The sequence below is a fragment of the Protopterus annectens genome, chromosome 7.part1, assembly GCF_019279795.1.
Source record: "Protopterus annectens isolate FY-2018-M chromosome 7.part1, PAN1.0, whole genome shotgun sequence".
Taxonomy (NCBI): domain Eukaryota; kingdom Metazoa; phylum Chordata; order Ceratodontiformes; family Protopteridae; genus Protopterus; species Protopterus annectens.
The window spans coordinates 216213698-216241505 of record NC_056740.1 but is presented as its reverse complement, the minus strand read 5'-3'; the positions used below and the strand labels follow the sequence as shown (position 1 = coordinate 216241505).

The following is a 27808-nucleotide window of genomic DNA, read 5'->3' as shown; positions in this document are numbered from 1 at the left end:
TATAAAAAAAATAAATCTTTTAAAAGTTACTTGAGCCTTCTGGCGGCAAGTAAAGGTTTTATAGAAGCCTGCTCATTAAGACCAGGGCACTTATCGGACTGTAGCTTAACTATCCAATACATTTCTGTTTGTTCAGTAACATTTTTCTTTTCTCCTAACCTTAAGCCACATTCTACCCTACAAATAACTAAAAATGGAAAGGTGTGTGTTCTATTGACCCTTATATGTTTAGCTAATGCACTTCTTTCGATATCATCATTGCGGATAGCCAAAAGATGTCCCTAACTCTATCACGAATTGACCTATTCGTCATACCTACATAAAATGATGAGCAGTCATTACAAACTACTAAATATATCATATCATTAGTGGTGCATGTGGCCTTAACTTTAAATTCATATCTAATGCCAGTAATGGGGTGTATGAAAATGTTGTCCATGCTCAAAACTTTACATATACTACACTTACCACACGATACTAAGTATGGTTGAACTACTAGCTTATCCTGCAGATGTTGTTTATTCGTGCTGCACAACAATCTCTTTAAATTCTTTTTATTCTTATATTTAAAGTGTGGTTTATCTCCCACAAATTCTTTAATTTGTGCATCAGATTTCAGAATGGACCAATTCGGTTTCACAACATCCCTTACTACATCAATATTACTAGAGTATTGAAGACGAGATGTCCTACCAGAATGACTGTGATCTCTGTGTGCTCTTAAGGGAAATTGCACTTCACTGTGTGTATTTGTTATCATTTCCTCATATATGAGATGCCCTCTCTGGTGTTAGTGGTGAGGACTGAGGCTCCTTGATTGATCGGCCAGGGCACGGGTGTCACACCACCTGCCAGTTACATTATTTGTACTTGATTACTTTAATTCTGCAACTTTCCTTTTTTTTCTTTTTCCTCTTCCCATTTCTGCCCCTTTTAAGCCGCGAGGTGCGCTGTGCAAACCCGTTGCCCAAATGTAAACAGTCCTGCTATTTCTGTTTTTTGTTGTTGTTTTAGACCTTGATGTGCGCCATGCAAACCCATTTACCTAAGGTAAACAATGAGAAATGGCCCTCCCCTGGACACGAACATGCTTTTCATTTCATGGAAAAGGGCAATACAGCCCGAGACACACACCCTTGCTTAGCTAAGCTGATCTGGGAGCCGTGGAGCTCCAATGTGCTTACACCAAGTATGACACACTCCCTTTTCATGTCCGCTGCTCCTCCAGCTTACACCACTGCCTTATAGTACCCTACATGGTTAGGTGTAATTTGGCATTTAGAAACTTACTGTGATTCAGTAAATTTCCACTCATTTGCATACCCCACTGCCCAAGTCCCTAGTTACTGCACTACACCAGAGCCTTTCCCCTTAGCAACCACTGTTCCCTGGTATTGTTTTGATTCTGCATGCCATAGACTATAATGGCAAAACGCAGATTTTCCTTAAAACTGTGTTTTCACATTTTTTTTTATTTTCGGCAAAATCCCGTTTGTGCGTCGCTGTCCTATGCTTAAACGGCTCACATCGGCCAAAAAAAAACTTTTATTTTTAGGAAAATGAAACACTTTTCCAAGCCAATGGCCATATATTTGGCCACTGGCATGCCTAAAGATTATAATACATGCTTTTATTTGAGCTGTCATGCCTCCGTTTTAATTTTTGCAGAAATGTATTCGGCTAGTAGCCGAATACATTTCTGCAACTAACACTATTCTTGCACGGATGCCTGCCTGCTCGCTGAAATGCTAATTCACCTCACTTGCGTGGTTTTCACCAGAAATGAGGTAATTAGCATTATGCAGTGGTGACCTTGTAGGAATAGTGTAGGCAGGCTCATGCATGTCAGAAAGTACAGTTTTGTACCTACCATAAAAGCAGATGTTTTGAGTGTTCACACTGCTGCAGTCATTACACTTGGGTTATCCTGCCGTCAGGCGGTCCCGTAGTCGGCCAGACTTCCAAAGTCTTGGTCCGGCGTCGGTTGCTATCGCTTCTTCCCTGACATCAGAGCGCCAGGGGTATATAAGATGCATCCGACGCCATTATCTTCAGTTTTTCTTGCCCCAGATGTCAGGTGCCCCCAAGTAGGTAGGCAATACATATTGCTAATCAAAAATATATACATATAAAATAAAAACAATACCTTCAGTTACAAGCAAATACACCACACAGGTTGTATAGGATAGAAAGGTATAGGTAAGTCCCGCTAGTTCAGAGGGGATGGAGGGGAGGGTAACCTGGACTGCAGCAGTGTGAACACTTGAACATCTACATTTATGGTAGGTACAAAACTGTACTATGTTCATCGTGTTACACTGCTGCAGTCATTACACTTGGGTAAGGTTGGGTGGCTGGTCTATAAAGAGTTAGGATTGGCTATGAGGCCCTGCAGAACTGCAGTGGCAAATCCTGCTCTGGATTTAGAGTAAAGAGGCAGGTGGTAATGCTTAGTAAAGGTGTGCACTGACCTCCAAGTTGCAGCCTCCTAAATTTCCTTGGTAGGTACTCCTCTGAGAAAGGCTGTTGAAGTGGCTGTTGCCCTGGTGGAATGTGGCCTAATGTTATTTGGGACTGATTTTCCATGCTGTGTGTAGCAGTACCAAATACAGTGTCCTATCCATTTGGATATAGTCTGCTTTGAGATAGCCTTGCCCTGTGATCCTGCAGCATACACTACAAACAGTTGCTCAGTTTTCCTGAAATCTTTTGTTTTGTCCAAGTAGAAGTGTAGCTGCCTGTGTATGTTCACAGAATGCAGAAGTTTCTCCCCTTTATTCTCGGGGTTCGGATAAAAAGTTGGCAAATGGATGGTTTGGTTAAGAGCCACACTAGATAATACTTTTGGCATAAAGGCAGGGTTTGTACTTAAAGATACCCTGTCCTGATGAAAAATTATAAAAGGTTCCACTGCCATAAATGCCTGTAGCTCTGAGACTCTTCGTGCTGAAGTTACTGCCAGGAGCAGAGCTGTTTTCCATGATAAAAAATTTAGATTGGCTGTATTGGCTGGCTCAAAAGGTGGTAGGGTCAGTTTTTCCAAAACGAAACTGAGGTCCCAAGTTGGTGTTGGTGCTCTCCGGGGCAGTCTTATGTTTTTAGCCCCTCTGAGGTACTGCTTTAGCAAGGGATGAGAGAATAAAGGAGGATCTGTGTTGTAATGTGCTGAAATGGCAGAGGCGTGGATCTTAATTGATGAGAAGGATAGGTCTCTGTCCAGCATCTCAGTTAAGTATTGTAAAATCTGAGGAATGTTTGGAACAAGAGGGTCAAGGCTTTGAGCCTGGTTCCAGGCACAGAATTTCTTCCATTTTTCTGAGTAAGCTTTCCTGGTGCTAGGCCTCCTGGCCTCCAAAATGACATCCATAACAGCTTTAGATAGAGGTGTTGCCTGTGTGACTAATCTGCCATGCAGCCAGGTTTAGGATTTTGAGCTGACCGTGCAGGATCTGATTGCTTTGTTGAGTCAGGTTGTGTGGAATTTCAGGAAAAATCCATGGTGGGCCTTGAGCCAAGTTCCTTAAGATAGGTTACCAGTGCTGGTGTGGCCAGTCTGGAGCAATCAGGATCATCTGTGTTTTTTCTTGTCTGGCTTTTAGGAGTACCTTTGAAAGGAGAGGTAGTGGCGGGAAGGCATAAACTTTTAGGTTTTTCCAGCTGAACAAAAGAGCATCCACTTTCCATGCTTGTTTGTGATAAGTCCTTGTGCAGAATTTTTGTAGTTGGCAATTCAGTGGGGAGGCAAAAAGATCTATGTCTGGGCATCCCCATTTTTGTGTTACCATGCTGAAGATTTGTGGATTCAATTTCCATTCGTGACGGTCCATGATATTTCTGCTTAGATCGTCTGCCACAGTATTTTTCTTTCCTGGCAGGAATTGTGCTTGCAGGTGAACTTGATACGTTAGAGCTGTGTTCCACAAGGTCATGGCTTGCCTGCATAGGGGATAAGAATGAGTGCACCCTTGCTTATTTATGTACCACATTACTGTGGTGTTGTCTGTCTTTAGTAATAATTGTCCTGGATGTAGAAGGTCCTTGACAGCTGTTAGGGCATTTTGAACAGCCAACATCTCTTTTTGATTGATGTGAAGATGCATCTGGTCTGTGGTCCACTTGCCCTGAATGCATTTTCCTGCCATGTGTGCTCCCCAGGCATAATCCGAAGCATCTGTTAGAGTTTGCCTGGCTGTGGGTTGGGTAAAAGGCTAACCCTTGTTTAGGTGACATGCCTGTGCCCACCATCGAAACTCCTGTTGTAGGCAGGGAATCACTGGTATTACTGCTTCTAAACTGTGAGAGTGTTAAGTCCAAACATTTTTTAGGTACAATTGTAATTTCCTCATATGAAGTCTGGCATATGGTATTAGTAGTATGTAGGATGACATGAATCCCAGGGCCTGCAGAATTTTTCTTGCAGGGAGATGGGACTTTTTTGCCAGTAACTGAAAATATTGAGTTAGTTGAACTTGTTTGTCTGGCGTGAGGTAAGCCATCTGGGCCACTGTATTTAAGCTGGCACCCAGGAATATAATCTGTTGCGAGGGCACTAGTTTTGACTTCTTTTCGTTTACTGTGTACCCTAGAGAAACTAGCAACCTTTTTACAAACGCCAGAGGCTGTACAAGAATGCCCTTTGTCTCTGCTTGAATGAGGCAGTCGTCCAGGTATGGATATATTTGAATTCCTTTTTGTCTGCAAAATGCAATTACTGGTGCCAGGCACTTTGTGAAGACCCTGGGCAGTGCAGATAATTGATAGTGCATTGTACCAGCTTTGAATCTGAGGTATCTTCTGCAATTTTGTCTGATAGGGACATGCAGGTATGCCTCTTTGAGGTCCAGAGTAACAATCCAAGCCTTCTTGCCCTGCATGGGTAGAAGCTGCTGTAATGTCAACATTTTGAATTTCGGAATATCCAGGTAAGTATTCATAATTGAAAGGTCTAGTATGGGCCTCCAGGCCTTGTCCTTTTTGGGGACCAGGAAGAGTCTTGAGTAAAATCCTTGTCCTTGTTCCTGTTGTGGTACTTTTTGAATAGCTTTCATGTCCATGAGGTCTGAAATTTGTTTTTGTGCCTCTGCCCACTGATTTTGTGGCAGGTCTGGCATTCCTTTTAGCCTTGGTAAAGTACGAAAGTGGAACCTGTAACCTTGAGACACAATATTCAGAACCCATTTGTCTTGGGTGATTGTTTGTCAGTTTTAAGAAAAAAGTGCTAGTTTTCCCCCTAAGGGGGCTTCCAAGAGGGACGTGCTTGGCGTACGAAGGGGAAAGTCATTGTGACTGTTTCCTGTAAGGTTGAGACTTGTCCTCACCTCCTTTTGGGGTTGAGGTGCCCCACTGTCGTTGTCTGTTTGAGGCTTGGGGTTGAGATCTGCCTCTTGGGTGTCTGTATCTGCCTCTCTGTGGCCTGTCTGACACTGGAAAGGACCAATTCTTTGTTGGCCAATTTCTGCTAAACCGAGGTGGCTGTACCTGTAAGAAATCCTTGACTGTATAGATTTAGCTTTATCCTCCATTTTCTTTAACACCTCTTCTGCCTTAACACCAAACAAGGTATCATGCCGTAAAGGAGCATCCAATAATTTTGCCTTAATGTGATCAGGTAAACTCTGTTCTTTTAACCAAGCATGTCTTCAAATCACAGAACCTGTAACTGCGGCTCTACAAGAGGCCTCTAAAGAATCAAAACCACACTGCAGAGTATGTTTTCCCACCTGTTCAACTGCATGCAATAAATCCTGCATTTCTTTACAATCAGGAGCTTCTGAGCTTGCAAGCATTTTCTGTTTTAACTGAGCCATTAAATATTGTTGGTACTTAAGCATGTGAAACTGGCAATTTAAAGCTCTTACTGCTAAAGGTGCAGAAGTGTATACTTTCTTCCCCCATCTATCCAAAGCTCTGGAATCTCTGTCAGAGGGTACTGGATTTTTTGCAATAGAAGCCTTAACCCCTTTTGGACCCTGGGAAATAGTTTCTGTATCAGCAGAATGTTTTTTGTATAGAAACTTGTGAGAAAGGGACTCTATAATACCTATCTGGCTTGGCTGGAGCAGGGGGCAAAGAATCAGGAGATAGGCTGGATTCAGAGAACACATCATCCACAATATCTAGCACAGGCAGAATCCACAATATCTAGCACAGGCGGAATAGCCAGGGGCCTGTGCTGAGGCAATAAAAGGAAATCCCTGAGCCTTTTCTTGGATTCTGAGTAATCCTGACTTTCCCAATGGAAATGCTCCCTCATGGTATGTAAAGTTTCCCCAAAAGAATAATCCTCAGGAGGAGAGGCTGAAGGGATAGATTCTTCAGCATCAGAGTCCTCATGGGGGGTAGAGAGTATCCCTGGTCTGAAGAGGAATCAGAGGAAATGGAAACCTGATCAGAGGAATCATAGTCTGTATCCTGCCTAGGCCTTTTCTCAGGAGGGGGATGGGAACCCCTGATTAGAGTAATGAGGTCTTCGGCCATTTTAAGCATCTGTTTCTTAGGCATGGAGGACTGTCCAGGAGAATGCTGTACTTGTTTCTTTGTCTTTAATGGTACCTTTGTCTTGGCTGTTGCTTTAATGGTAAGTTGTGAAGGCCTGAAAACACCCTCAGAAGCTGATGCCTGCTCAGCGGCTCCAGACCCATCTGAGGGATTAGTTTCCGTAGGCCCAATACCTTGAGTTTCCAAAGGCCTAGATGTCTCCATGTGGGAGTCAGAAGCAGCCTGTGGCTCTGAGGTAGCGGGTGTCAGGGGCTGCGAAAGCACCTCACTGAGAACCGGCGAACCGGCGACTGGCCTAGAAGTTTCGTCGTCAGTTTTGGAGCTCGGATGCCTGTCTTTATCCTTGTCTTTGCGTTTTTTTGGTATTGAGGTCGTCGGTTGATCCGACGGCATAGTATAATTGAACCTTCGGCCAAAGTAGTGCAAAGCAAAATCAAAACGTCTTTTTATAGTGCATACGTTAAATCTAGCACAAAACCGACAACTAGTGACGTTGTGATCAGGGCCTAGGCATGGAATACAGTAACAGTGGAAGTCCTTATGAGGTATTTGCTTCCCACAAGAAATACAATTATTAACTTTTTCTGACATCGGTCTGAGGCAAGAAAAAAGTTTCCCCAACGGTCTACTTCGCTTTATTGAAGACTTCGGATCTGAAATTCGACTTCGAAAATCTCACGAGTTGGCCGACCGGCACTTGCAAACTGCTTCTGCTTCAGGCACCGCGCGGCAAGAAAGACTGAAGAAAATGGCGTTGGATGCATCTTACATACCCCTGGTGCTCTGACGTCAGGGAAGAAGTGACAGCAACCAATGCCGGACCAAGACTTTGGAACTCTGGCCGACTACGGGACCGCCTGACGGCAGGATAACCCAAGTGTAATGACTGCAGCAGTGTAACACGATGAACATCAGTAGTTTACTGGATCACTCAGCAGCCATATTCCTTGCAGAAAAGGGTACACTGTTCCTGCACGGAGACTTCTGTTTATTGAATCCTGGGGATAGTCTTTCCTGATTACTACATTTTTACCGCCTCCAGCCTGGGTCATGGCTGAAAAAGGTCATTGGTCAAGCTGCCTACAGGTTATCAAATAAACACAATTACTTAAATATGCACAGTCTTTTTTCACCCCAAGTGCCATGTACTACAAACTGACAAACAAAAACTTTAAAGACGTTAGTGTTACTACAGAACACACCACACCCTGCAGTCTCAACACATGGGATATATGCTTTTGTAAACAGTTAAATTCTTCAGTGGTCCATTACTTTTCAATTATGTCCAATCTGGAATATAATATTAGCAACAATAACAATGGAACTGCAATTAGGAATACGTCTATCTGTGCACACCAAACTTTTAGTTATGTACTTACCATAACTTTAGATGTTTGGGATCCATCTCGCCTACATTCTGTACTGATGGGCTCGGAGCCGATCCCTCGGCTCCGACTCGGCACACTATGCTATAGAGCGAGGCCTCTTATTGGCTGAGCTATTTCTTATCCCAGGATGCACCACCACTAATCCCCCAGATCTTGTTTGTCCGCATTCATGCACACATGCACAACTTGTTTATATAACATTGTTAGATGTTTCAAGATGAAACAACAGGATTCGGACCTTCTGATATCCTCTGACCTCCAAGGAAGGGGGAAGGAGGGTGGGTTATTGAATGTAGAGATGGATCCCAAACATCTAAAGTTATGGTAAGTACATAACTAAAAGATGTTATGTGATCCTATCTCGCCTACATTCTGTACTGATGGGACAGCGTCCCTAGCACCTAAATCCTGGGTGGATCATTGGAAAACACTCCTGAGCACTGTGGAACCAAATGAAGCTCGTCCTCTAGATGCCAAGTCCAATTTGTAGTGGGAAATGAAAGTTTGTGGGGAAGACCATGTAGCCACAGCACAAATGTCACTAATGGCAAGCTTAGAATGAAATGCTATCGAAGTAGCCATAGCCCTTGTAGAATGAGCTTTGACAGAGGTGGTAAGCTCTTTGTTAGAATAAGAATAAGCTTGAGTAATACAGTCCCTGATCCATTTGGCAAAAGTGACCTTTGTAACAGCTTTGCCCAATTTATTGTCTGCAAAGGATACAAACAACTGATCTGTTTTCCTTGTTTGTTTGGTCCTATCTAAATAAAAACGCAACTGCCTGTGGACATCTAATGTGTGGAATATGAATTCCACTTTGTTAGAATATTTCGGAAAGAAGACTGGAAGTTCTAATGATTGTTGTAGGCAGAAACTGGAACAAACTTTAGGGACAAAGGAAGGATTTGGCTCTTTGTGAAAAATCAAGTACGGAGGTTTTACAGACAAAGCTTGAAGCTCTGAAACCCTTCTGGCAGAAGTAATCGGCACCAGAAAAGCAGTCTTCCATGATAGAAATTTTAGATCACATGTCGCTGCCGGTTCGAAGGGGAAGGAAGTTAAGGCGCGTAACACCACATCGAGATCCCATGGAGGAGCAGGATGAGAAATCGGAGGTCTTAAAAGCGCAGCACCTTTCAAGAAGGTCTTACACAATCTGTTGCTCATTAAAGGTGGGTTTATAGATTCGTGAAAATTGGAAATAGCTGCCAATTGAACCTTGATGGTAGAGACTGAAGAGCCTTGATTGAAAAGAGAAGTTAAAAATTTTAGTACTTCTGATACGGGAATAGTGATGGGATCCAGGCCCCGGAGTTGAGCCCAAACAGCAAATCTTTTCCATTTGCTAGAATACAATTTCTTTGTAGCAGACTTGTGGGCCGAAGATAAGATGTGTACAACTTCTGGATCCAATGTATGACTCCTGACTATAGTCGGAAGAGGAGGAGCCAAGCCGTCAATTTTAAGGTGTGTAGGGACTGGTGGAATAGTCCCGACTGATGAACCAAAAGGTCTGGGATCTGATCCAGGAACCATGGACCTTCCAGAGCATATTTCCGAAGATAGGGAAACCATACTTGACGAGGCCAGTAAGGAGCAACTAAGATCATTTTGCTCCCCAAGAGAGATGCCTTTTGGATCACCCTGGGAAGGAGAGGAAATGGGGGGGAAGGCATAAAGCAAGCCGGTGGGCCAAGGACGGGCTAGTGCGTCCATGGGGCTCTTCCCCGGAGCCGGGGTTAGGGAGAAGAATTTTTTGCACATCGCATTCAGTGGAGTCGCGAAGAGGTCGCAACACGGAACTCCCCATTTGCTGAAAATCTGATTTGCAATTGTCATGTTCAGGGACCATTCGTGAGGAGAGAGGATGGTTCTGCTCAGTCTGTCGGCTATCACATTGGACTTGCCCGGGATATGAGTAGCCACTAGAAAGCGTTTGGTCGACACTGCCCATTCCCAGACTCTCATGGCCTCTCTGCAAAGAGGATAGGATCTGGTCCCTCCCTGTTTGTTCAGGTACCAGACAACTGACATGTTGTCTGAGTGAACGGCAATTACGCCCTGAGGGAGGTAATCGTGAAGGGCTTGAAGGGACAGAAGCACCGCCCTCATTTCTAGGATGTTGATATGAAGTAGGGTCTCTTCTGGGTGCCATTTGCCTTGGACTGACCTGCCCAGGAATGCCCCCCATCTGGGAGGCGTCCGTGGTCAAAGTGGCCGCAGGAGGAGGTGGAACAAAGGGTCGTCCCTGATCCAAATTGGAGGGCACTAGCCACCAGCGAAGGTCCTGTTTGCAGGTTTCAGTGATCCATATGAGGTGACTGAGAGGGAGTTCCTGAAAGGACCACTGAGCTGAAAGAAGCCACTGGAGAATTCTCATGTGCAACCTTGCCAGGGGAACTAGAAGAACCGTGTCGGACATGGATCCCAATAGCTGCAGGACCATTCTGGCTGGGGCTTTGGATCTGGGAAGTAAGGCTCGAACTTGAGCCTGTATGGTTTGTATTCTGTCTGTAGGTAGATAGACCCGCATTCGGTTTGAGTCTATCTCTACCCCTATGAATCTTATGCGTTGAGATGGCAGCAACACAGACTTTGGCCAATTGAAGGTGATTCCAAGGGAATTGCCCAGTGATACAGTGGCTTGTAGGCTCCACAATAGTAGATGCTTGGAGGTGGCAGTTAGGAGCCAGTCGTCTAGATACGGAAACACCTGGAATCCTAGACTTCTCAGGTGAGCAGTCACGACCGCCAAACATTTGGTGAACACCCTGGGGGCTGTGGTGAGACCAAAGGGCAGCGCGCGGAACTGAAAATGACTGCCTCCTATGCTGAAGCGCAGATGTCTCCTGGACGCTTGATGTACCATGATATGGTAATAAGCATCCTTGAGATCTATGGAGCACATCCAAACACCTTTCTCCAGCAATGGGAGAATGGTTTGTAGGGTGACCATTCCGAACTTGGACTTTTTGACTGAACGGTTTATGATGCTGAGATCCAAAATGGGTCTCAAGTCCCCGGTCTTTTTTGGCACCAAAAAAAATCTTGAGTAAGTCCCTAATCCGATCTGGTCTGCGGGGACCGGTTGGATGACTCCTTTTTGCAGCAGCTTTGAAACTTCTGAGGCTGCAGTTTCCCGTTGACTGGGTGGCGGGTCCGGGATTTTTTTGGACTGAGGTGGAGAGTGAGAGAAAGGGATGGTGTAACCTCCGGCGATAATTCGAAGCACCCATCGGTCCTGAGTGATACCTTCCCAGGCTTTTAGGTGCCTCGAAAAACGACCCCCGACTGGCTCCAGAGCTGCACAGTCGGGCAATCCCTCAGGGACTGTGAAAGGCTGAAGAGCCACGAAAGGACTCGCGGTCTCCAGTGTTGCGAGGGCCTCTGCCGCCTCTGGGACGGCGTCTTCGAAGAATTTCCCCTCCCTGCCTCTGGAAGGGGGTTCATCCTGCTGAGAGGGGTAAGGCTTCTGAGATCTACGGAACCACATTTTCCCTCCTCTTTTAGCCTTGGGATAAGGCCGAAAGGGAGTGGAAAATCATGCCCCTACGGCAGTCAAAGTCTTACCCTCCTGCTCGCAGCGGGTCAGTGTGTCCTTTACCTTGGGACCAAACAGGGAGGACCCATCAAAGGGGCTTCGCAAAGGAAGACTTAAAGGCCTCCATGAAATGACACAGGCGGAGCCAGGCTTGTCTCCGTAGAGCAATGCCTGTACTGCCGCTCTACTCGCCCCTTCGGCCGCATAAGAAATGAGCCTCATGGACGAGTTTGAAATGGACGACAGTGTAGCCAGCTGAGAGCCAACCATCTGGGCCAGCTCCTCAGGCAGGTTACCCAAGAGGGTATCGGAAAGTTCTTTAATCAGATCCCTCTGAAATCTGGTAAAGTGCGTAAGGTAGTTCAAGGACCTTAATGTAAAGGCCGCTGAACTTAGGGTGCGCTTTCCGTACCGATCCATGCTCCTAGACTCCTTATTAGGAGGATGGACGGACGTCGAAGCCTCTGCTACATCTTGCTGGGTAGCAGATGCCACCACCAAAGCATCTACAGCCACACCTTTAGTTAGGAACTCTTTTTCAGGGGATTCTGAGTGTTTCTCTCTCTGTAATATTATAATTTTTGGAAATGTCTGAATTTTTTGTATAATGTTGGAGCTTTTCTCCCCGGGCCTCCGCTGAAAAAGGACATTGTATCCAGTCGGATTTTTTCCCGGTTAACAAATGTAAAATAAAAAAAATAAAAATAAAATAAATAAATAAATAACTTATTAGGACGAGCAGGCACCGGTTCCACAGAGTCTGGGTGTTCCCACGCCCTTCGACAGATCAAATCCAAGAGCTCGAAGGGCAGAGACACCCAGGAGGCGGAGGGCTGAGCCCCGAAGGCCTTAAGGAACACCGACTCATCAGCAGAAGGGGGTTTGGACTGCCAGACGCCTCGTTGTTTAAGGGCTTCCAGGATGTCTGCAAAGGAGACATCATCCGAGGACGACTTAGGGGACCCTTCTGCATCATCGAGATCAGTGTCTGATGTAAGAGACTCATCAGGGGAGTCAACGTGCTTCCTCTTGCACAATCTTTTCCTGGGGGGTTCTTCCGAAGAAGCTTCAGAAGGACCTCCAGGAGGTGGGGAAACCCCAGTGGGGGTAACCTCAGGCCCTGGGGCTCCGCTGTCTAAGGACAGGGGGACTGCCAAAGACCCAGTCTCGGTATGCAGGGAAGGAGCTGAGGAGACCGTGGAGGTAGCCAAAGATGATTTGGCTAACGCACTCCTCATAGCCCTGAAGGCGGGACCACCAGAATCCTGGGAGGGTCCCACCTCCATGGCCACGACGGTAGACAGCACCCCCGCAGCCGACACACCGAGAGGAAGACTTGGGACCGAAAACATCAGTCCCGAAGTATCCCCCCGGGGCCGAAGGAAGAAGTCCGCGTACCGAACTCCGACTCAAGAGCCGGAGTTGGAGTAAGGGTCAGGCCCGACCCTAAAACCTCTACCGGTTCCACCAGCACCGGCTCCAACGGTGCTGAGGCTGTTGGAGGAGGAACCATAGTAGCAGGGTGGACCATCGGCTCCGAAGCCGAATGGGCTGGAGCCGAAACTAACTTTTGGAACACCGGAGACTGGAAGAGTCTTAGGAGCACCCTGTCGATGTCCGAATCAGACATCTTGGAGGATCTGGACGATACCGATCGGGTCCGAACCGATTTCTCCATCGGCTCCATAGGACTAGAGGACCGGCTCCGAATGGATTCTATAATTATCGGTTCCGAGGGAGATTTCAAGACAATTTCCCTCGATGCCAATGAGGACTTCGGCGCCGAAGGGGAAGAGTCTGAGCCGGCAACCTTCATCGGCTCCAATATCAATGGAGCCGATGAAGGTGACCCGCCTCTCGATGCCCCAGTCCTCGGCACCGAAACCAGAGGGGTCGAGACTGGAGGCATCGAGGCAGACCGTTCCGCCCTCGGCTCCAAAGTCCGTGGAGCCGATGGAGAAGCCTGCCTAGGTTTTTTGGCAGTCGGTTCCGACAGACTGGTCGGAGCCGACGCTTTTTTCTTTTTTGAAGGAGAGGAAGATGAAGACAAAGCCTCCTCGAAGGATGGCTTTATCAAACCTTTTAGGATTAATTTGTTCTTCCTCTCCTGGAGGACTCTTGATGAAAAGGCGTGACACACGCTACATGACTCTTGTAGGTGCTTGGCGCCTAAACAATAAACGCACGAGGAGTGGTCGTCCGTTATGGACATCTTATAACCACACCTCGCGCACTTTTTAAACCCGGAGGGTCTATGCTCTTTGGACATGTCTAAAGATAGAAAAATACACCAAAAACTAGCAGTTTAAAGTTCAAAGAAATATAAAGTTTTTTTTTTTTTTTTTTTTTTATATACAACAATACAGTTGACAAAAACACAGAAAGGGAGGGTCAAGACCCTCTAACTTAAACGGGTACTTGACCCACAAAACAAACGCTAGAATAGCAAATAGCAAAAGGGGAAGGCCCCTCTAACTAAAACGGGAAACCTTCCCTTAACGAAAAACACAAATTCCTCAACAAAAATATCCAATACACACTCGTATCACAACAATAGCTGTTAGAACAGCTTTTGGGTTCAAAACAAGCAAATTCCTGACAGGAAAAGCCTAAATAAAGTAGTACTTAGCCCAGCCAAGTTGAGACCACGTCTTAGCTTGTAAGCGGCAAACAAGATCTGGGGGATTAGTGGTGGTGCATCCTGGGATAAGAAATAGCTCAGCCAATAAGAGGCCTCGCTCTATAGCATAGTGTGCCGAGTCGGAGCCGAGGGATCGGCTCCGAGCCCATCAGTACAGAATGTAGGCGAGATAGGATCACATAACATCACTAGTTAAGTCAATAATGGTGCAAACACCATGGCAAAGTTATGGTCATGAAAAGTACTTAAGCAGACAATACCAGCAGGTACTAAAGGTTTCAGCTGAATTGACCAGGTGAAATGAGTTATGCTAAATTATCACTCTTCACCAACAAAACCTAATTGCCACATCAGAATTCATAGAAGAACAGCTTACCTTGTTGTGCTTTTTCTACACTATAGTTGGCATCCTGAAGTAACTTTGCAATGACAGATTCAATGTCTTCACCTACATATCCAGCTTGTGTCAATGTAGTACAGTCACAAATAGCAAAAGGTACATCAAGGCATTTGGCAAGGGTCTGAGCCAGTAACGTTTTACCTGAAACAAAATAATGTATCATTTGTCAAAACTGACTGTAAAGGATACAACAGATGCTATCTCTGTAATAAGAGGCGTAGAAAAAAGTAATCTTAAGATGCCCAAAAGCTACATTTCATAAATATAAATAAATTTAGAGAGTTCCACCGTAAGCATTTTCTTGCACCATCTAATTTAATGTAGCTGCCTACCAGCCTCCATCTGGTATGAATTTCAGCATAAGCCACTAAGAATGAAAAATATGCACTCATAACTAACTTTAACAGTAAGTACACAACAGTGAGGCGCATGCACCTCTATCAAATCCACCAGCATCTACTTATAGTTGCATAAAAGTGTGAAAGAATGACATTCACAACACAATATTCTCATGATGATGCAGCATACAAATGGTTATAGCTCTGAATTCTTTATAATTCTTGCAGTGAGATTAAAAAAAAAGAAAAGGACAATGATGCTGATGTTGCTGTCTTACTGCTGGTTCTCTAGCTTGGTCTTCCATCAAGTTCCCTTATAGTCTATATTACACCTTCTCAAAGTATGCATATCCAGTATAAGTTAGTCTAAATATTCTATAAGTTACTGCTTTTGAGAATTCTTTGAAAATGTATCCTTTCCTTTATCATAAACTATGTACATTACAATAACCAAAATTCTGCAACCCATTCACTTTCTGTATGGCTCACAGTCTTCCAGATTTTCAGAGTTTCAACCCAAGACAATCACTTTAGCCAATATAATAAAGAACTCTAAAGGACAGTGTTTTACTAACTGAAGTCTAGGCAAAATGACTTAACAGCCTGAACTGTGTAGTGTCTAGGAAAAGTACCTCCCTAATTCATCAGTAAAAAATTGTCTGCAACTACTAAATGTTTGCTGGACTTGCGCATTTGCTGAACAACAGTACACACAGTTTGACAGCTGCACTAGAATACATTGTGTACTGTTTTGTAATTTGTTTGCTGCTATTAGCAGAGTACAGTACTCCGGGCGGCCACGGTGGTGCAGCAGCTAGTGTTGCCACCTCAGCAAGAGGCTCTCTGGTTAGATTCTCGGCTGGGGTGCCTTCTGTGTGGAGTCTGCATGTCATCCCTGTTGTCATGTGGGTTTCCTCCCACATCCGAAAGACATGCAAGTAGGTGGATTGGACACTCTAAATTGGCCCTAGGTGTGAGTGTGTGCATGTATGCCTTCTGTGGAAGGCTGGGCACTAGGCTGGCAACTCGACATCGTAAAACTGCACTGTCAGTCATGAGCGGACAGGTTACCCACTGTGGCGACCCCTAATCGGGAAAAGCCGAAAGAAGAAGAAGGAGAAGCAGAGTACAGTACTCCCAGTTTCCACTTAAGGATTATGCAGGATAGTTTTCCTAACTTCTTTACTATTAATTGCATTTAGCAGCACTAAGTGCCACTGAGTAGGCTACTACTAATTACCACCTTGAACTGTCTTGAACTAATACTTGCTGGCTGTTAGTGGGTAACTTATGCTGTTGGGTAACTTATGCTGTTGGAATTCTGAAGAAAATTTCTTGCAGATATCTGCCTTTGACTGGAAAAAGCTCAGGAAGAACAATTAGAACATCTCTACTTTGCCTTGAAGAGGAAAGGCCATTAGATCTAGGACTTCTAAGACTAATGTAGCTTTAGGAGAAAGGACTGGAGAAGGGCCAGGATGGCTAATTTCCTGCAGTGTCAAAGTAATCATGTCCAGGTGACATACGATAAACTGAATAGTCTGACTTGGATAAAGGAATGACTTCTGATAATTTACTGAAATGCCCAAGGACAGACAAAGATGGAGCAAACAGTCCCTGGCTTTGATTAGTGACTCCATTGTTGGGGCGGCTAAGAGCCAGTTGTCCTGATAAGGAAAGACTGTTTCCTTGAAGATGTAAGTGAACACCTATGATGCCAGTCACCTGGTGAAAACCTGGGGAAAAGTGATGGGATCATGGGACCAAAGGGCAGGGCTTTGAACTGAAAGTGAATGTCTCTTGAGATGAAAAGGAGGTATCATCAGGACACTTTGGCTATCTTGATGTAGAGATAGGTGTCCTGAAGATCTACAGAGCACACTGTCTTTTGCCTACAGACAAGGTAAAACTGACTACAATGTGACTATCCTAAATTTGGTCTTTTTAACATATAGTTGTTCAATCGACTGAGGTCTAAAACAGGTCTGAAGTCCTTATTTTTCTTCAGAATCCAAAACAGCCTGGAATAAAATCCTGACCCTGTTTGGTGGGACCTCTTTGATGGCTATTTTTTGAAGCGTAGACAATTTCCCTTTTTGCCACCTTTAACCAATGGGGTTGCATATGCCTGGAAGCAGCATTTTTAATTAGGGGCAGAGAAAAGAGTATTGTATGTTATCTGGACATTACTTCTCTTACTCATTTGTCCTGTGTGATGGTCATCCATGTACGACTGCAGATTAATAAAATGGCCCCCCAAATGCCTCCAGAGGAGAGCAGTCAGGAAGCCCCTCAGAGATGGTGATGTTGCCTATCAGAAAAGGTCTCACTGTATCCCTGGTTCTGTGGAACCCTCAGCCTTTGGGTCTGCGTCCACTGAATGGGCTACCTCTGCCTACCCTGTTAGAAGTTGACCTGAACGGCTGACACTTGAAGTTTCTAAACCAAGGTGACTTTGTCCCTTTTGATTCCTGCAATAAGATTTCTGCAGGGCCTCGCACCTTACTCCGAAGGCAAAAAAAATCTTGCCATCATGTTTGCACTTCTGATTTTTTCTTTCAAAAAAGAACCAATCAATGAAGATCCATTAAAGGGGGCATTTGTAAAGGACATCTTAAAGTTATCTGTAAATCAGAGAAAGAGCAGCCAAACCTGAGTGATGCCACTTCTGAAGCCCTAGCTGCGCCATCATCTGCACTGTGCATGACCCACATAAAGATGTTAGAAATACTAGTCATCGTGCTCAAGGAGGTTTCTAACTGCTTCCTTAACTCCAGTGTTGGGGACCTTCTCAATGTGGGGAGTGCTTGCTGTACCAGATCTCTCTGAAAACAGTTCAAGTGGGTGACAAAGTTCCGAGTCCAAATGCATAGGTGCCCGAAACATACTCCTGCTTTCTTAATCTGTCCGTAGCTCAGGACTCTCTGTTGGGAAGATGGATGGCAGCTGTATCAATCGGCAGATGGACAATGGCTGTATCATCAGTCAGCTCCTTTTTAATTGCTGCTGTCATGGTAATGGAATCAGCCAATGGACTTTTGGCCCAATGCTTTCTGTCTTTGGGGGCCTAAGAATTTTGTCCAGCTTCCAAGGCACCAATTCACATATGGCACCAGCCATCATCTTCTAATGGCCAGGTCTATTCATTTATCTGCTGAAGGGACCACCCAAGAAGTAGAGGGTGCTGACCCACAGGACTCAAAGACAACCTTCCTTCTTGATAAGAGGGTCTGTAAAGAACACACTGCCTAACTGGCATTCCGGTAGTACTGCCCTGCTACCCTCCTCAGGTAGTCCACTAACGCTCAGAGTCCCAACTACTGCCTGTCTGAGAGTGTGATGGACCAATCATCTGGCAGTACAGAGACTGTTTACAGCTTTCTAAGGTCTGGCAGGATGAGAAGATGGAAACACAATCTTTATGAACACCTACTGTTCCAAGCCAAAAATGACACACAGGCAGAGACATACATACACAAAGTCCACGGAGCACTGTTAAATGGCAACCCAAACACCAAACTATGTACATCCAAAAAGGGAATGGTAGGTGGGTAGGCAGTGTGTTCTATGAACATCTACTGTTATAGGTAATTAGGACACCCACAAATGTACTATGTTCAACAAACACACTGCCTTACTGGCATTCGGGTATTCCCAAAGCTTACTCAACCTGGGAGGAGGAGGAAGGATAAGGGTCCAGGAGACCCTGGAGAATAGCCCTAGTGAAGCCTGCTCTAGGTCTAGAAAAGGCATTCAGCTTATAATGCTTCATAAAGGCATAGACAGAGGACCAAGTTGCTGCCTCTAGAATACACTCATTTCCAATATGCCACTGCAGAGGAAAAGGCTACGGTAGAATGTGCCTTCACCTTGCCTGTATTCACTGTCCGTTGTGGTCATAACATAAAACAATACCTGAGGACAAACAATGCGCAATGCCTTGTTCAGAGACAGGCTGATCCATCTTTGGCCCTGTGTAGGAAACAAAAAGCCTTTCAAGCATTCCTAAAGGGTTTCATTCTGTCAAGGCAGAACCTGAGCTGCCAGTGCACATCCAAGATATGAAGCATCCCCTCTTCCTTATTTTTAGGTTCTGGGAAAACACAGGGAGGTGGCAGACTGAATTCTGAGACAACCTTCAGCATAAAAGTGGGATTAATGCAGAACACAAACCCAACCCAGTGAAAAATAAGATAAGGATGTCCTGCCATGAGAATTTACAGCTCAGAGACTCGCCTTGCAGGTCTCAGAGCAATAACCAAATAGCTTTCAACATTAATAGCTTCATATCAGCCTGAAGAGCAGGTTTAAAAGGCAGTAAGGTCAGTTTTTCCAGAACACAGCTGAGAGACCATGAAGAATTCTCCAGTGAGAGTGTCTCATATGCAATATTCTTTTCATGAACTATTTTACCAAAAGGGAAGACGAAAAGTACAGTTTTGTACCTACCATAAATGTAGATGTCCGATAGACATGCAACTGCAGTCATAACATGTGGGTTGTCCTGCCTCAGGCAGCCCTTGGTCGGCCGGATTCCAAAGTCTGGGTCCGAAGTCGGCTGATGTCGCATTTCTCTCCGACGTCAGAGCGGCTGGAGTATATAAGCATCAGCCGACGCCATTTTCTTCAGTGTTTCTTGCCCCAGATGCCAGGTGCCCTCCAAGGAAGGCTGTAATCAAATTGGAAGACAAAAACAGGATTCCAAACAAATAAATGAGCAATAAAACAAATACACCATAACAGATATCCCCAGCTAAGAGAAACAGGGATATGAGTGGACCCTAGGCATAGAGGGGTATGGAGGGAGGGTAAATCCGACTGCAGTTGCATGTCTATCGGACATCTACATTTATGGTAGGTACAAAACTGTACTATGTCCTTCAAGAATGCAACTGCAGTCATAACATGTGGGTAGAATACCATAGCTTAGCTGGGGGAGGAGGAATGCTCTAGGTAAAAGATGGTGTGGCAATCAAACCCTGCAGGACTGCAGAAGCAAAGCCTGCTCTGGATCTGGAGTATAGAGGGAGATTGTAGTGTTTGGAGAATGTATGCACGGAGCTCCATGTAGCAGCTTCTAGAATGTCCTTAGTAGGCACCCCTCTTAAGAATGCTGTAGAGGTGGCTGTAGCTCTGGTGGAATGTGGTCTGACATTGGCTGGAACAGTCTTTCCATGAAAGGAATAACAGAATCTGATGCAATGTCCAATCCATTTGGAAATAGTCTGTTTTGAAATTGCTTTTCCTTGGACTGCAGGGGCGTAAGCTACAAAAAGTTGTTCAGACTTCCTACTGGCCTTGGTTCTGTCCAGGTAGTAACGAAGTTGTCTGTGAATGTCCAAGGTATGCAACAGTCTTTCCCCCTCGTTCTCAGGATTGGGGAAGAAAGCAGGCAGATGAATTGCTTGATTTAAAGAAACCCTGGATACCACCTTTGGCATGAAAGTAGGGTTGGTCCTTAATGAAACCCTGTCTCTGTGAAAAATAATAAAGGGTGGTATTGCCATTAGGGCCTGTAGCTCCGAGACCCTTCTTGCTGATGTAATTGCCAACAGGAAAGCTGTCTTCCAAGAGAGAAATTGCAAGTCAACTGAAGCTGCTGGCTCAAATGGAGGTAGAGTCAGTTTTTCTAGGACAAAATTGAGGTCCCAGGCTGGCACTGGGGCCTTTCTTGGTGGCTCAATGTTCTTGATTCCCCTGAGGAATTGCCTTAGTAAAGGGTGTGAAAAAACAGGAGGATCAGTGTTGTATCTAGCTGAAATAGCAGATGCATGTATCTTTATGGAAGAATATGAGTGGCCGTTCTTTAACATATCTGCCAAATATTCCAAGATGAGTGGGATGTTCAACAATGACGCATCATGTCCCTTGCTGGTATTCCAATTGCTGAATCTTTTCCACTTTGCTAAGTAAACTTTTCTGGTGGATGGTCTTCGAGCCTCTGTTAGTATCCGCTGAACTTCCTTGGAGAGAGATAGGCTGAAGCTATTTATGGGATCTCCCAGGCTGTTAGCTGCAGTGTCTGTAGATTTGGATGCACTGTTTCGAAGTTGTGTTGAGTCAGAAGTAGAGGCCATTGGGGAAGGGCCCACCTCCTGGTGTGACATATGCTCCGTAGTAGTGGGTACCAGTGTTGTCTTGGCCAGTCCGGAGCTATTATGATTCCCTTGGGTTTCTCTGCTTTGATCTTTATTAATACTGAGGTCATCAGTGGCAGAGGTGGGAATGCATAGATTGTTGGTGAGTTCCAGTTGAATGAGAGGGCATCTATTATCCAAGCTTTTGGATGGTATGTCCTTGTGCAGAATTTTGGTAGAAGATGGTTGAGATGAGAGGCAAATAGGTCCACTTCTGGCTTGCCCCATGTCAAAGTGAGTTGTCTGAAGGCCTTCGGATGTAACCTCCACTCGTGTGGACCTGAGAAATTCCTGCTTAGGCTGTCCGCCAACACATTGTCTTTTCCTGGAACAAACTGGGATTGTAACTGGATGTTTAGACTCAGTGATTTCTCCCAAAGATGCATTGTCAGTCTGCAAAGGGGGTAAGAGTGGGTGCCCCCTTGCTTGTTTATGTACCACATCACAGTGGTGTTGTCTGTCCGTATCAGTAAATGGCCTTGCTGGAGTTGGTTTTGAAAAGCCTCGATGGCGTGCATTACTGCCAGTATTTCCTTTTGGTTTATATGCAGATGTGTTTCCTTTGGAGACCATTGTCCTTGTATACACCTGCCTTCCATGTGCGCCGCCCATCCAAGGTCTGAGGCGTCTGTGGTCATGGTCTGTGTTATCTGTGGTTTTTTGAATGACATACCTGTGTTTGCCTGGCTCACCGAGGCCCACCATAGGAATTCCTTTTGTAGGCATGGAATGAGCGGAATGATCGTCTCCAAGTTGTTGCTGTGTTGAGACCAAATGCTTTTTAGGTACCATTGAAGCTTTCTCATGTGTAGTCTTGCTAATGGAACCAGGAGAATGCAGGATGCCATGTAACCCAGGGCCTGTAGGAATCTCCTTGCAGTCATCTGGGTGAGTTTTGCTAAACCTTTGAAGTAATGAGTTAACTTCTCTTGCTTGTCTTCTGTCAGGTAAGCCATCTGAGAGGCTGTGTCTAGTTTGGCTCCTAAGAAGATTATTTGCTGGGATGGCTGCAGTCTTTACTTTTGGAAGTTGACTGTGTATCCCAGAGCTTGAAGTAATCGTATGACATAATCCAGGTTTTTTGTCAACATCAATTTGTCGTCCGCTTGTATGAGGCAGTCGTCCAGGTACGGGTAAATTTGTATCCCCTGGAGCCTGCAATGAGCAATTTACTGAAGCCAGGCATTTTGTGAATACTCTGGGCACAGTAGATAAGCCAAATGGCAATGCTGAGAATTGATAATGCTCTGGCCCTGCAAGAAATCTGAGGTATCTTCTGCAGCTGTGTCTGATAGGGACATGCAGGTATGCCTCCTTGAGGTCCAGAGTAATCAGCCAAGACCCCTTGCCCAGCATGGGAAGGAGTTGCTGTAGAGTCAGCATTTTGAACTTTGGTACTATGAGAAAGGTGTTTAATGCGGACAAGTCCAGTATTGGTCTCCATTGAGATTCTTTTCTTGGAACAAGGAACAGTCTTGAGTAAAACCCCTGGTCTTGTTCTTGTTGTGGAACTCTTTCTATTACTTTCATCCGAGTCAGCAGAGTGATTTGCCTGATAGCCTCTGCCCTCTGGTTTTGTGGTAGGTTTGGCATGCCTTGTTTTCTTGGTAAGGTATGAAAATGAAACCTGTACCCTCGGTCTACAATGTCCAAAATCCATTTGCCCTTTGTCAGTCTGTGCCAATTTTCTGCAAACATTTCCCACCTAGGGGAGCTTCTATTTGTTCCCTGGTAGGCGGTAGTAGAGGAAAGTCATTGAGATTGTGGTTGTGGGGCAGGTGAAACCCCTGCGTCACTTCTTTGGTTTCCTGGCTGCCATTGTCGTCCCCTGTAAGGGCCTCTGTATTGGCCTCTTCCTCGGCCATGTCTGTTCTTACCCCTTTGAAACTTTTCTGTATTAGGAAAGGACCAGTTTTTAGAAGGCCAACTCCTACTGAATCTGGGGGGTTGAACTTGGAGGAAATCTTTCACCGTCTGAACTGATTTTGCTTTTTCTTCGATGGTCTTTAACACATCCTTAGCATTTGCACCAAAAAGCTTGTTCTTTTCCAAAGGTGCATCCAGAAGTTTTGCTTTTACATGATCTGGTAGAGGTTGATCTTTTAACCAAGCATGTCTACGAATGACTGCCCCTGTCATAGCTGCCCTACATGAAGCTTCCAGTGCATCATATCCACACTGCAGGAAGTGATTGCTTACTTGCTGAGTGTTATGTACAGCTTCCTGCAAAGTCTTCCTGTCTAAAGGATCAGGAGTGGCTAAAGTTTTTTGTAATTCTTCTAAAAGGTAGTCCTGATATTGTAACATATGAAAAAGGCAATTTAAAGCTCTCATAGATAAGGTAGTGGATGTGTAAACCTTTTTACCCCATCTCTCTAATGACCTGGCCTCCCTGTTGGAGGGCAAAGGATTTTTAGAGGTGGAGGCTGAAACTCCTTTAGGCCCCTGAGAAATAGTTTCCAAATCAGCAGAATGGGCCCTAAATAAATGGGAATGAGTTTCTGGGACCCTGTAATACCTGTTTGGCTTGGCTGGAGCAGGAGGAAGAGAATCAGGGGTAGCACTAGAGTCGGAATATAGATCATCCAGAACATCAAGTACAGGAGGAATAGCTAAGGGCCTGTGCTGGGGCTTCTTAAGGAAAGTCCTCAGGCGTTTCCTAGAATCAGAATATTCCTGACCTTGCCACTTGAAATGTTCCCTCATGGTGTGCAGAACTTCCCCAAAAGAAATATTTTCAGGAGGTGAGGCCGAGGGGATGGAATCTTCTGCATCCGAGTCCTCATAGGTCTGGAAAAGCTCTTCCTGGCTATCAGAGTGGACGGAGCCCTCAGAGTCTTCATCTGAAGGAATAGGTTCAGAGGGTTCAACCCTGGGCCTTTTATCAGGAGGAGGCTGGGATCCTCTCTCAGGATGGGCCTGTGAACCTCTAATCATGGAAAATAAATCAGCAGCCATGGACATAATTTGTGTCTCGGGAGTAGGCTGAGGAAAGGATTTAGAAGTAACATGCTTTGTTTTGCTGGCTGCCTTAGCCCTAGTGTAGGCCTTAATAGACATGGCCATAGGAGGCCTGGCAGCTCCACGTGCAGGAGTGACCTTGTCTACAGCAATGGTCTCGGGCATTTCCTCGGTTTCCGTATCCGGAGGAAAATCGATAACAGGCATCTGAGTGATGTCCGGAATCGGAGTCGTCGGTAATGCGGTGTCTTCGGTTCGGAGCGGTGGAGAGACAGTCTCAGAGGGAACCGGAGCACTCGCGCTAGGTTTTGGCATTGAGTCGGTGGTAGACGCGGGCCGAGCATGTCGGTCCCGGTCTTTTCGCTTTTTGGGAGTTTGCGATGTCGGAAGATCCGACGGCATGTTGTAAGCAAATTTATCGGCAAAAAAAGTCTTCAGCGAACTCCGCCCGGCGCCTGAGAGTGCGCTTGTTGAAGTGAGCACAGGCTACACAGGCCGAGACGTCGTGGTCTGGGCCCAGGCAAGGAAGACAGTAAGAGTGGAAATCCTTATGAGGTATTTGTTTACCACAAGAAAGACAATTGTTAACTTTTTCAGTTATTTCTGACATCAGCTGAGGCAAGAAAAGGTCCCCAACGGGGTACTTATCTTTTTTGATGACTTCGGTATCGAAAAATACAGGAGCTGACCGACCGGCACTTGCGAACTGCTTCTGCTTCGGGCACCGCGTGGCAAGAAAGACTGAAGAAAATGGCGTCGGCTGATGCTTATATACTCCAGCCGCTCTGACGTTGGAGAGAAATGCGACATCAGCCGACGTCGGACCCAGACTTTGGAATCCGGCCGACCGAGGGCTGCCTGAGGCAGGACAACCCACATGTTATGACTGCAGTTGCATTCTTGAAGGACATCAGGGGGATCCAAAGACAGAAAAGCAGAGATTGCTGCTAAATGCACTTTAATGGACGCATACAATGAAGCATCCTGAAGTAGCTCACATAAATATCTCCAAGACCAGAGGGATGTTAACTTCAAGGGACCCTCTGTTCTCTTAGAGTCACCTTTTAGAAAAACTCATCTACTTGTAAACAAAAGAATTTCTAGTAGATGTTCTGGCCTCCTTTAACATCTGCACAACCACAACTATTAAAATTTCCTTGTTTCTTGATTTGAAATATAGTTTATTTACATGTATTTTTCAAAATATATCCATACAGTTTTTACACATTTTCTAGACCATGTCAAATCACCCATTTCTATTAAGAAATATATTGAAATACACATTGTAATATAAATGACATAATTTTTAAAACACACATTCAAATGCACACAACTAAAAATATACACAACACACCAAGACAACATATATATTTTTAAGCATTTATTAGCACAGCTGCACTTTATTTGGTGGTTTAAATAAAGCACAAAACATTTAGGGGTTAACCCAGTTTGAGAACTCAATTTGCATATTAAACGTTTTTATTTGATTGTTTTAATTAATTTATCAATCACTGAATAATTATTGAAGTCATAGAATTGTATAAAAATGTGAGGCACTGTTGATTCATTATTCTGATGAAGTCTGCTTAGTGCAGACGAAAGCGCTCAACGTGGTTGGATTGTATGTACTAATTAAAGACTTTCCTGTTTGTCTGAACGGAGCTTCATTTTCGTTTTTGTTACAGTTTGGCTACTATCCTACTTGTGTTTGGTATTTTTGAGTTCCGTTATTTGACAGAGGTAAAAGCGTATTGCGTTTATTCCATTGGTAATATTAGTATCATTCAGTGCCTCTGATATGGAAAAAACTTTGAATGACTCTACTATCGTTGGTTTTGACCTGGAACTCAACGATAGTATTAACTTGCTGCAAACTCAACGAGAGGTTTCTCGTCTTAGAGAAGAGATATCCACATTGCGTGGGGATCTCACAAAACTTATTGAACTTTTCTCACAGGAAGACCTTGTAGGAAGAGCGAGACAAGGCGAGAATGCCGTTGCAAACACTTCTGCGCACCCGGTGACGTCATCTCCACGCTCGGTTCAAGGGAGTCATGGTGGAATGAATAGAAACGACGGGGTGGAACCGCAAAGCAAGAGAAGTACCTTTGAGAAGGATGTAATACAGACGAGCGACAATGGAAGATCGCCGACAGACAACAGAGGACATTTTCAGTTAAGCAAAACATCAAATCCTAAAGGTACTGTAAACATTAATGCGCAAATAGTAGAAACAACGGCATCTCATTCCAATATGCCACGGCAGCCCGTGGGGGCTACAGAAATTTATTCTACAAGTTACAAAGACATTTTAGATGAGGCATATGTGTTCGATAAGTCTTTGAACTCTAACCGTGAAGGGTTGCAACAATTCAAAGGAAATGTTTTTAAGCATAAAGAAGTGACATTGCAAGAAAAGATGTTTGAGTTTGAAAAAATGTTATACAAGTATAAATGTCTACAAATAGACAATAATTATTTACCCCAATGTTTAGTTAAAAAGGTAGTCCCTCAGCGACTAAGGTTTTATAAATACCCATTTGGTATTAATTACACAGAAAATGTTTTGGTAGAATTTTATTCCTTTTTTGATGACTGTGGCTTTGCTTTAATATCCAAACTTATTAAGTATAATGAAGTGCAGCTTAAGAAAATTTTGAATGAGATGAACCGTGTTCAAAATGAAACAGTGAATGATTTACTATTTGAAGAACATGAGAGTTTGTATTTTAAAATTTTTAAAAGAATAGAAAGTAAAGTTGAAAAGGTCTATGAAAGGAAGCAGAGTAAATTATTAAGAGATAGAGAACAATACAAGAAAGGTAAAAGTTATCCTCTCCCTTTTCAAAAAGTATGGAAAAACACAGGAAATTAGGTGAACAAGAATGATAGGACCACCCTTAATCAGAATGAAGTTGGGAGAACCAAGAGGGTGGAATTTCATGACAGATTTGAACAAGGAAAATTTATCGAGAGAAGAAATGGTTATTTAGATGAATTAGATTCCTTTCACGAACCAACAGAAACTTTTTTAGGGCCTCGAAGATCAGAAAGACTAGCCAGCAAACAACGGATCCCCTCCGATCCAGGCCCACATGAATACACGGGTGGGAGCGATTTTGCATGGAAAAACAGGGGAAGGAGAGGGAGACAGATGTAATTAGACAAGAAAGTAATGGGATTACCTTTCAATATAAAGGTTTTAAAATACACAACTACACCAGTTTGAAATTAGAAAAACAACATTTTGAACTGTTTTCAAGGGGTTTCAAATTTGTCAGGTCGTCCCGTGGTGATTTAGCAAATATATTGTTGGAATTGAAGTTATATCTTAGAAAATTGAATTTGGGAATAATTAACCATCAAAGAAAACTTCTCAACAATAACACACAAGGGGACATCACAGAGAGAGATACATCTTTTATTCCTCCAATTCTAACCAGGAGGAGTATTTATAATCCCCCACTACATCCGGTTATTAATATTTTTGAAACTATAGTAACCGATGAAATATACGAAACATATGGAAAATTCAAAGGAGGGACTATAACTAACAATTTAAATGAAGATGAAAGAAAACTCCTTGATTCCTTAAGGGAAAAGGTGAACTTAAGATTTATGCAACCAGATAAAGGTGGGGGAGTTGTTATTTTTCATCAGGAAGCATACAATGATGTGTTAACTACTTTGTTGAATGATAAGGAAACCTATACCACGGTTTCATACAATGAAGTTCAAATAGCTTACAAAAGGATAGACTCACTGTTGGAAGAGTACCTCATAGAAAACAGAATAGAAATTGGGAGTTATAATTTTTTAAAACAAAAGTATCCACGCATACCCCAATTTTTTGGATTACCCAAGATACACAAAAATATTTTGGAACCTCCTTTTCGTCCCATAG

At 44.3% G+C, this 27808-nt stretch overlaps 1 protein-coding gene across 2 annotated transcripts in view; it reads right to left on the bottom strand.

Moving 5' to 3' along the window:
- Window positions 1–27808, bottom strand: part of CLPX (caseinolytic mitochondrial matrix peptidase chaperone subunit X) — a 1745917-nt gene that overhangs the window by 604737 nt on the left and 1113372 nt on the right. For both annotated transcript variants that reach the window (XM_044078662.1, XM_044078663.1), the window contains one exon: window positions 14445–14609. In XM_044078662.1, the coding sequence (XP_043934597.1) occupies window positions 14445–14609 (165 nt within the window). The remainder of the gene's footprint in view (window positions 1–14444; window positions 14610–27808) is intronic.